General features: G+C 44.8%; 1 protein-coding gene across 1 annotated transcript; it reads left to right on the plus strand.

Annotated features, from left to right (window-relative positions):
• Positions 1-985: 985 nt before the first annotated feature.
• cdc23 (CDC23 (cell division cycle 23, yeast, homolog)) lies at positions 986-10,639 on the plus strand. The gene is made up of 16 exons (XM_056595477.1): positions 986-1,128; positions 1,605-1,677; positions 1,826-1,963; positions 2,295-2,337; positions 2,429-2,534; positions 2,821-2,953; positions 4,351-4,528; positions 4,664-4,761; positions 4,978-5,059; positions 6,067-6,220; positions 6,635-6,754; positions 7,094-7,169; positions 7,270-7,331; positions 7,676-7,754; positions 9,283-9,402; positions 9,821-10,639. The coding sequence occupies exons 1-16, from the start codon at positions 1,022-1,024 to the stop codon at positions 9,971-9,973; spliced, it is 1,722 nt and encodes a 573-aa protein (XP_056451452.1). The 5' UTR covers positions 986-1,021; the 3' UTR covers positions 9,974-10,639.
• The last annotated feature ends 154 nt before the right edge of the window (positions 10,640-10,793 follow it).

Below are 10,793 nucleotides of genomic sequence, written 5' to 3' on the forward strand. Positions count from 1 at the left end.
AGGAAGATGTGTCAACAGAGTAAAGTGCAGATTATCTGACAATATGGGCGAAGAGGCACAACATTACAACGCACGCTAGGGCCGGACAGCAGAGGGACGACATCAAAAGTGAAATAGCGACAGCAGATTCTGAGGCAATTTTTGCACTTCACCACACATGCTTTAAGTAATTGTCGTCCTCCAGCACAAGTTTCTCTCTGCCTTTTATCGGATTTGAGAGAGCTAGGCTGCATAGCTTTTATCAAGACGGATGGTTTCTCATACTAGCCCTAATGATCGCACCTAAACAGATATGTAGAAAAAAGATGAACAAACTAGAAAACACATACACTTTATAGGACAATATTGAAACAAAAGCAGCGGAGGTTACCATATTTTTAAATAAATAAATAATAAGAGCAAGGGTTTGAAGCGAATACAGTTCTTAGGTGCCACCTGCCGGTTCTGCTCGGTATTGTTCGTGACCTACGGCGTAACGTGTATTATGTAAAAAGAGGCTGTGGTCTGTACTCCTGTTACGACCTCTACTCAAACTCTACTCCAAATTGTTATTTCAATTTCCCACGAGGAAATTATATTAGGTTTCAAGGAAGGGATTGTTCTATTCTTCATTCATTATTACGGTTAAACCATTAGAAAACAGGGTTAAACCAATTCGTGGCCTGCACCTTGCAAGGAAAAATTAATTTACAGAAAATATCATGTACTGTAGGCCTACATCATGTTTAATAGCCCACCTCCTTTTTCCCTTTGTAACAACGGGTGTCATCTTTAGAAATGGTGCTTCATGTTAAGTTTTTATTTATACATATTTTTATATTATATTAATTATAGTAATAATTAATATAAAAGATTATAGTAATCTTTTTTTATATATTTAATTTTTATGTCAAAGGAAATCGTCAGATTTACGTTCCTGTAGAGCGCAACAGTGACCCATGGACAAAAAAAAAAAGCAGTGACCGCCCTCCTTTTGTCTGCTGGGGGCGGGACTTCCGTTCATCAGACGCCAAATTTGAAAATGGCGGCTCTCTGCAGTGAGTTTGGAGACTTGGTGCAAATCAAAAAACAACTAATATCTGTGATATCGCTCTGCAAAGAGAGAGGACTTGTACACAGTGTGAAGTGGTACGTGTGATTAACGTTTAGAAAGAAAAAATAGAATGCAGTAACGTTAATTAGGCGCAATAGGTCCATGTCTGATTAGCATGGGCTAACAACAAATCCATGCCATTGAACAGGTTTCTGTTATGATTAAGACATAATCTATGTGTTGCAATAGTAGAACCTGAGACTCGGTCGTGGATATATTGAAGGTTGAGAAAATGATGGAACACGCGTAAAGACAAATTAACCATCTACTGCGATTTAATATACAAGCTTTTCCCATTCTGAACCCAACTAGAATATAAGACGCTGTGGGACCATCTACCGTTAGCTTCTTTTTTAGGTTGGGGTATTCCTCAGAGTATTTCTGTCACATATTCAAGGTTTTATACATGACCTCAAGTGCTCTTTACAAGACATTAACGTCAAACACTATAGCAATTCCCTCCGGATATGTCAATAATGACATGTGACGCTGTCTGTATCTTCTATTTTAGGGCTTCGGAATTGGCTTTTGCCTTGGACCCTCTTCCAAAGGATGAATTACCCCCATCTCATCTCGTTAGTGAGGTTTGTATGCAACCAAGTTTATTTCATCTGATATACGCAAACGATAATATCCTCCTTTTGTGAATATATATATATAATAACACGGGCTCCTGCAGACAATGTGTTTCAGGTTATAAGAAAGTACTGCTTTCTTTGTCTCACACATTAGGAAGATGTTCAAGACCTAGATGCTTTCGCCCTGGCTAAGTCGTACTTCGACCTCAAGGAATATGACCGCGCTGCCTACTTTCTGCGCGGCTGTCACAGCAAGAAGGCCTACTTTCTCTACATGTACTCGCGCTATCTGGTAAGAGAATATATAGCTCTGATGCTATTTACATTCCATTTTGCGTGACGTTTTGTTCGATTAAGTTCATTACCTGAAGTGATGATCATTCAATGAAATGCTGATGGTGCATATGTATCTTTACGCTCAACGTTATTGAGTGCTATTAAAAAGTTATTGAGCTCTGAGGGATAGTGATTTAAATGTAAGAATTATAGTGTACCAATTGGTTCACTTATCATCCTACTTCTCTGACTGCCATCGAAAGAATTCCAGTGGTGTCCATCTATTTATGTGTCGTAATTCACAACAGCAACGTTCACTTGTTCACCTTTCTTCATGACCTCAACAGTCGGGGGAGAAGAAGAAAGACGACGAGACCGTGGACAGTCTGGGTGAGCCCCCCCGTCTGGAGTACCCCCTCTCAGTAGTGTGTTATGAACTGGACTGGCCTGCTATTGTGTGTGTGTGTGTGCTTCTCTCCAGGGCCCCTAGAAAAGGGCCAGGTGCGTAACGAGGCGCTCCGGGAGCTCCGTGTGGAGCTGAGCAAGAAGCATAGAGCCGGAGAGCTGGACGGGTTCACCCTCTACCTGTAGGAACACACACACACACACACACACACACACACACACACACACACACACACACACACACACACACACACACACACACACACACACACACACACACACACACACACACACACTTAAACACTTAAACACTTAAACACTGCAGTACACACTTAAACACTGCAGTACACACTTAAACACTGCAGTACATTGTTCAAAATGACCCTCTTACTTTAATCAGTTTAAACATTACCTGCATAAGTGCTGGACGAGGCTTCTCATTGTGTCGTTCCATGTATGCATGAACAGATATGGTGTGGTGCTACGGAAGCTGGACCTGTTGAAGGAGGCGGTGGAGGTGTTTGTGGAGGCCACCCACACCCTGCCTCTCCACTGGGGATCCTGGCTGGAGCTCTGCAACCTGGTCACCAACATTGAGATGGTACCGGCTGCTCAGTTTACAATGGCTTTAAACATTAGTAATTAGGGCTGCAACGATGCACCAACTCACGATTTGGTTTGTATCACGATTTTGACCCACGGTTCGATACATCCCACGATTTTTTTAAATTTAAAAAGCATTTTATTTAACACTTGTATAACAATTAACTTAATGTAACATTTAATAACAAATAATTTGGAACACTGAACTGATTTGAACAGAAAGAATACAACTAACGTATAGCTAAATTAATAAATAAATAACCAAAGATTGCAGTTGGAGGATGCTTGCAGGTAGGCAAAAACCCTCAACTAGTTTGGTGGTTTGGTCAAATATCCTATTAGCGCTTCTTATTAGGCTATGTAGCTTAAATAATGACATAATCAGGCCGTATAGAATGCAACATGTTTAATAGCATAACTTTCAAATAGATGGGGAAAAAACATGAACGTCTAACATGAACGTCGCAATAACGAGGCATAGTGTTACGAGTAGCGTTTGTGTGTGCGCGAGAATTGCAGTGCGTGTGTGAGTGCCGTCAGCGAGTGAGTGGACGAGCGAGGAGAGCGAGCGGTAGTGTGTGTGTCTAGTGAAGTAACTAACGAGTCCGGTAGAATAAATTACCCATCCTGTCAATCGGTGGCCGCTTCATTCCGACCTATAAGCAGACCAACTGCCGGTCAAATCACACAAAACAATAGAGACGGGGATCACACAGGCAATTTTTTTCGCGCTTGGCCCACTCTGGATAAATGTCGTTCATATCTCATATGAGGACTTCGACGGCTGTGGAGAAATGCTATCCTCCGTAGCCACGGAGAGCTGTCATCCCAGAGAGGGCATCTCGTCGCAGACTTACGGCATCGATAAGAGGAGCGGTGTCAGCAGACTATTATTTAGGCATATTATTAGCACATTTCAATCGGACAGTTAGAAAGGGCGTATCGCGCTTCTGCCTTCTCACACCGCGAGAGATTAGTGGCTTTGAGTGAAGCGATTTCGGTTTCGATACGCGTATCGTTACAGCCCTATTAGTAATGACACATGCCTATGTTAATGAACTATTTCCAAACGGCATCCAATTATAAATAATTTGATTCATAAAGCACCTTTCAATAAACTCAAGACACCTTCTCTCTGTGGAAGTGGAGCGACAAGAACACAATCCAAAAAAAACAAAAGAGATTAAAAGAGATGAACGCGCAGAGTCGGTTATTAACAAAACAAGTGTTTAAAATGATTATTAGTTTTACTGAATTGTTTTGTATGAGGGCAATCTTCCCCTTTTTACTCAACCAATGCCTTGCGTCTAAAGGCAACAGTTCAGACCTCTTTTACTGTTGTGTACAGCCACTGTCCCTGTTAGCCAATCAGCCGTGACCTCCCCCTTCCCGCAGCTGAAGTCCCTGTCTCTACCGAGCTGCTGGATCAAGGACTTCTTCATGGCCCACATCTACACAGAGCTGCAGATGATACCTGGAGCCCTGCAGAAGTACCAGAGTCTCATCGAGGCCGGCTTCTCCAAGAGCACCTACATCATCTCCCAGATCGCTGTGGCGTACCACAACATCAGAGGTCGGTCTTTCCCGTCTTCTCCCCTTGTGGGGTTGGGGTGGGGAGCTTTGCCACCGCCATGAGGTTTGCGTGCGTTTCGGTTGAAGTTGTTTCCTTTGCAGTTCATGACACGGTCATCGTGGTATTGTGTTCCAGACATTGACCAGGCCCTGGCTCTGTTCAATGAGCTGAGGGAACAGGATCCGTACCGCATCGAGAACATGGACACCTTCTCCAACTTGCTCTACGTCAAGGTGAGTCTGCTGGACCGCTACCCGTCGTAGTGTAGATAGTTTACATGTGATGGGGGATTTTGTACTACATTTCCCACTGCGGACAACACAAATGCCCTCTCACAGTGTCTACTATACTGGCCCCGGAACAGGGGCTGTCTGTTCTTGCTGAGTGTCTCTCCATGTCCTCGGGCTCCACCAGCAGAGGGGTAACGCTCTGCCCCTGTTCCTCCGCAGAGCATGAAGCCGGAGCTCAGCTACCTGGCCCACAACCTGGTGGAGATCGACAAGTACCGGGTGGAGACCTGCTGCGTCATCGGTGGGTGCTGAGGCCGCACGACTGCCCCGTGTTCCTCCTCTGGGCCGCGTGATTGCCACACACGCACACACCCAACGAAGCGCCCGTGTGTAGCAGTGACTCTGTGCGTTGTTTCCCGTTGGTGGCGCCGTGTTGTCACCGTCTGTGAGAACACGCTCCACATGTTGACCGCACCCACTGCCTGCACTTTGTTCAACACACTGCTTGAACAAAGTGCCCGTTTTCTCCACGGGGGGACATTTGCATAGTCGTCTAATCACGGATCCAACTGTGGCGTTTCCAAGACTGTGCCATGAGTCTTTCATAATTATTTGTAACTGTTGCTTTTAAGTGTTTTCTAGATGGCCCCTTTAAGCGATTTTGAGTTAATCGAACGGTTTCCCAGAAGGCTTGGTAGTGCGCCACAGGGACGACATGAGTGGACTCAAAAGGTTTCAAATGCCTAGAATTTCGCAAAGCGTTCAAAACCCTGTTTTAAAAGGCAATTCGGGGCTCTTGGAAAACTGAATGTGATTTCTGAATGCCATAGGGCAGAAGTGCATTCCAACAACTGTGGTAAACAAACTGTTGTAAACAAGCCACTGGTTGTGAGTAAACAGACATTCATCCGCTGTATGAAGATCTCAATCAGTCAATGGTAATTGAATTACTAGTCTCATTGTGTCCTGATCATTAAATTCCTCTGTGCTAGAGCCTTCCTGCTAACCCTAGGGACTAACCCAAACTCCAGTGCTAATGCTAAGTGCTAATGTCTGCCTGTGTGCAGGTAACTACGGTGCTGCTTACACTAGGTGGTAATGGTGTACTTCTGAATGAATGCTATTTCTGCTAGTGGTTTGTTCAGGAAGGTAGCTGCTAATGCTAGTTTCAGGTAACTTAACTGTTCATCAAAGCTAACGGGTTGATTGTCTGTAGCTAGCTCACTGCTTGTTCTAGGTACTAGCAGTGTCCGTTTGTAGGTAACCAGCTGCTAATGCTTGGCGCTAACGGTCTGGGCTTATCCATAGGTAACTACTACAGCTTGCGATCCCAACATGAGAAGGCGGCGCTGTACTTCCAGCGTGCCCTGAAGCTGAACCCCCGCTGCCTGGGGGCCTGGACCCTCATGGGCCACGAGTACATGGAGATGAAGAACACTTCTGCTGCCATTCAGGCCTACAGGTATGTAGCTTAGCATCTGCTACTGCAAGCCTAGAGGTATGAACCGTAGCATCTTCTTAATCCAGGTCTATATGAGTATAGTTTAGCATCTTTATTATCCAGGCGTAGTTACGTAGTTTAGTATGTTATACGGCAAGCGTACAGTTTTATAGCTTAGCATCGACTTCTGCATGCCTACAGGTGCTAGGGTAACAAAACTAACTGCAATCTTACATGTCCGCCATTCCTCTAGTAGCAAAGCTTAGTCTTAAAGATATTCAGCCAATTCTAGAAAGTCGAGAAGACCGGAAATGCCTAATTGTTCATGAAGGGGTAATAAGCCAGTAGTCCCCTAACTACTAGCTTATGGGCTTTTGGGAAAGGATCATGTAAAGACGACATGTGGTCAATACGTCGGCTCTCCTCTTCCAACAGACACGCCATCGAGGTGAACAAGCGGGACTACCGCGCGTGGTACGGCCTGGGCCAGACCTACGAGATCCTCAAGATGCCCTTCTACTGTCTGTACTACTACCGCAAGGCCCACCAGCTACGGTCGGTCCTGGGCACACAAACCGACCGCACCCATCGTCTGTTTCCATAGGCCATAAATAGATACAACTCATTTATTGAAGCGTGGCAATATTCGGACCATTAAAGTGCCACCAGCTGTGTTTTTTTTTTCCCCTCTCAAAGAAGCCATTGCAGGGTCTTCCCTTTAGTGAAAGGTCCAACCAGATGTATGGTAAATACATCATCCTACCCAGTGTGGGCCTACTGTTCGGCTGATTCAATGGATGATCAGCGTCCCACCTGAGGGTCAAACAGGGGTTCCCTTACATTGACGTATTGAGCGTGTCCCCTGACCGTATCCTGGTGTGTCTGTGTGTACAGGCCCAATGACTCGCGTATGTTGGTCGCCCTGGGAGAGTGCTACGAGAAGTTATCGCAACAAGTAGAGGCCAAAAAGGTAACGCTGTGCATGAGCGCTCCTTCTGCTTCTTCTCTTTGTGAAACTTGAGGATTAAAGGTCACATGGCACTATTTGACCTCTGACCTTGTCCGTCCAGTGTTATTGGAGGGCGTTCTCCGTGGGGGACGTGGAGAAGATGGCGCTTCTCAAACTTGCTAAGTAAGTAGCGACTCTTGCTGATATTTGAAACGTGCCACATTCAAAAGACACAATGGGGCATGTGAATTGGTTCTTGTGGTTTGGATTGTGCAAGTGCCTATTGCTGTGAAGTTGAGGTCATATCGTTGTTCCTATTGGTTCAAACGTCTGCTCTGCACACTTGGCACTCGATGACACGACCACAAATACTTCTGGACTTTGAGGATTTAATGGGGATTCCATTTTGATGAAAAATATGACCACAGTATTTACGGTGCTAATGTGGAACTATGCGGGTAAGTAAACCAACTAAACATTTTCATGTTCGGTTCCTGTCTTAACCATTCCCCTCTCTTGGTCGACAGGCTCCAAGAACAGCTGACTGAGACTGACGAAGCGGCCCAGTCCTACATCATCTACATCCAAGAGATCTTCTCCTGTGGGGTGAGCTACTGCCAACACGTTGTCCTCCGTCACACGCTTCACCAACCCCATCCGTCCTGTGGGTCAGGCTGGGATAGAGTCATGGGTGGAGGGTCTGACTCCCAGCCGCAATGCACTGGGCTCGGTCCCTAATCTCAGTCTAATCTGTCGGCATCCTGAAGATGACCTCATCCCCACGCCCTTCCTTAGTAACACGCATCTGGAATCACACTTTAGATAAGTGGCTCAAAAAAAAAGTTACTAAAAAGAACAAACTCATGATCCATTTATTTTTTCCAAAAAATTGGACCCAGTAAGATGTTAAATTAGTAGCTTCTTAACTACTTTAATACTTTAGTGCTATTCGAAATCCATTTTTAAGTTTCTTTATGGACCTATATTGGTCTATGTCTGCTAAATCAATGATAAGTGATGTATTTAGAGTGGAACTTTGCTTCTGCATCCGTCTCCAAGTGTCCTCAATGTAATTTGACTTGGAACAACACTTGTATACACTGTGACCATTACAGAACTTAAACCCACTGTCATTTCATTGCACGCCATACCCAGGAATGTGACGAACACCGAAATGGAGGGGAACGGATAATTTCACTGCCGATTACACGTTTTAGTCTTACAAATGAGACTTGAAGTACTACTGGGAAACTATAGTCTGATGTCAAATTAGTTCTCATCTTGGTGAACACTGTTTTCTCTTTTTTTCCGCTTCATTTGTTTCGTCCAATCATGTTTCTGGAAGCGCCTAATATGCAAACACAAACAGAAATCGGCAGTAGTAAACTGTTCAAAGCGTTTGTTCAATTTAAATCAACACTGTGCGACTAGCCATTGTAGGAGCACACTTTTAAAAAAAAATACTCTGCAAGCCTTGTTTACTTGCGTGAATAAGCACGTAAACAAGGCTTTATTTTGTAGAAGGCTTGTTCATACGGCGTAACTCGGTCCCTTGAGAGCCTTCGGTTTTAAACATGGTCATTTGTCGTAGACGATCTTGCCATTTGATCAGTTATTGAAAGTCCCCAATTTAGAGTTTATTTGTAAATTTCCTATGTTTTTGCCATTCTCCCCAAAACACCCTACAGTCACCTCTGCTTAACGCAGGTGGCATTATGTCTTGAAGTCCGACTACCTTTTTCGAGGTAGTCCGACGTCACTCCCAAGGGGCCCTTGTGGTGCGGTTTGTGTGGACATGGTGTGTGTGTGTGTGTGTTATTATAACGCTCATAGCAGTTGCACAACGACGGTACTGAAAAAGGATCATAAAGTAGGCGTGAGTTAAACCATTGGGATAACACGCCCCCCTCTTCCCTAAAGCAAGAGATCTCGTAGTGGTTGAACTCCATCTGAAGCAGTGGGCTCACTGGCCCATCAGGGTCATGGTGGTACCGGCCCAGGCTCTGTGCCCGTACCACCAATAGGTTCTGCTGTAACCCGGTGGGACAGCTGGATCCCAGATGACTCTTGTACACACGAGGTGTGGGACCACCACAGACCCTAACCCTCTGGTCTGGTGTCCCGGGGTGTACAGGAGCAGCTGGAGCACGTGGAGGTCAGCACGGCACTGCGCTACCTGGGCCAGTACTACTTCAAGAACAAGCTGTACGACGAGGCGTCCCTCTGCGCCCAGCGCTGCTGCGACTACAACGACGTGAGTCCCCCGACCGCCCCACTCCCGCCAGAGGACGGGGCTCAATGCTACGTCTGAAACATCCTCGGCATCGGCTTTGTTGGTTATACATTCAAGGAATCTTACTCCTGTTTACAATTGAATGCACTGAACTAAGTATAAAAAAAAATCTGTTGCATAAAAAAAAATTATATGAATTTTAAAGTATAGTGTGTGGTGGCAAGGGTGTTCGACCCGCAGCTGAAAGGTTCTCGGTTCAATCCCCAATGTCCGCAGCGTAACCTGGCGGCCTTTGAGTCCTCACCTGCTCCTCAATGACATTGAATGTACCAGTATCATGTAACTCGCTGGAAGTGGCTTGGGATAAAAGCATCTGATAGAAGACCGCAGTAAAGGTCAAATGTATAACACGTGTGCACACCTGTGTGTTGGTCCTCAGGCGCGGGAGGAAGGGAAGGCTCTCCTCAGACAGATCTCCCAGGTCCGGGACCAGACGGAGACGCCGTCTGGAGAACTGTTTGTCTCGCTCTCGGACAACAACACTCCCATCAAGAGGGTGTCACCGCTTAACCTGTCCTCCTTCACGCCATGACTCTCTCCTCCTCCTCGCTGGTTCCTCAGGCTCGTTCACCTCACTTATTACCCACGCGTTCAAAACAAGTTGTACTGTGAGGAATATTAAGATCACCAACACAGTTCTACTCAAATATTACATTTGAATTTGATCACAAATTGGCAATCAATAAACAATTATTTATCTGATTTTGAGCCTTGTAAGTCATATGTTTTAAAAAAACTGGAAAATATATAAGATTGTTTTAGCTAAAATTAGTATAGTTGCAATTTCATGGCCCTCTCACGGTAAGGTATAACGAGTCTTCATATTTTGTAAATTAATGTAAATATTCCATTGCATGTTGTTTTTCATAACCAAGGATCCTGGATTGCGTGGGTACAGGATTTACCAAGTGTGTGGTTTTGTTTTCAAATGTGAATAAATACTTTCAGAGAATGCAGGTGTGGCAAATATGTTTTATTTAAATAATTTAATAAAGTGTAGTAACGGTAATAGTCTCACCATGCTTCAAACACTGGCTCCTTGCACCAGGTGGGCAAAGTTGAGGGTTGCCAGATGATGCGGTAAAGAGTTTATTGGTTATTTTGAAACCCTTTTGACTCAATTTTGGAAGCCCTTTGTTTGAAAATAAATACTTTTTGGATAGAAAAACTACGTTTTGGAGTGCGTATATCAAACACCAGTTAATGCCCCGGAGCAGGGCCGGTGTTACACCGAATTCTGCGACCCACCGAAAAGTGACCGTAGGGGTCGCTGTTGCATATTTTTTGCAATATGCACGAGTTTGAAGAGTAGACGGGCATGACAAAAACATAAAACATAAGATCTCCCCCCA

The sequence above is a fragment of the Gadus chalcogrammus genome, chromosome 7, assembly GCF_026213295.1.
Source record: "Gadus chalcogrammus isolate NIFS_2021 chromosome 7, NIFS_Gcha_1.0, whole genome shotgun sequence".
NCBI classification, from domain to species: Eukaryota; Metazoa; Chordata; class Actinopteri; order Gadiformes; family Gadidae; genus Gadus; species Gadus chalcogrammus.

What these genes read in the sequence shown, in the direction of transcription:
- cdc23 (XM_056595477.1), top strand. Translation starts at nt 1,022, where the DNA reads ATGGCGGCTCTCTGCAGTGAGTTTGGAGACTTGGTGCAAATCAAAAAA. An exon ending in CATCTCATCTCGTTAGTGAG is followed by an intron (nt 1,678 to 1,825) that starts GTTTGTATGCAA and finishes CTCACACATTAG; the next exon opens with GAAGATGTTCAAGACCTAGA. An exon ending in AAGAGATCTTCTCCTGTGGG is followed by an intron (nt 7,755 to 9,282) that starts GTGAGCTACTGC and finishes CGGGGTGTACAG; the next exon opens with GAGCAGCTGGAGCACGTGGA.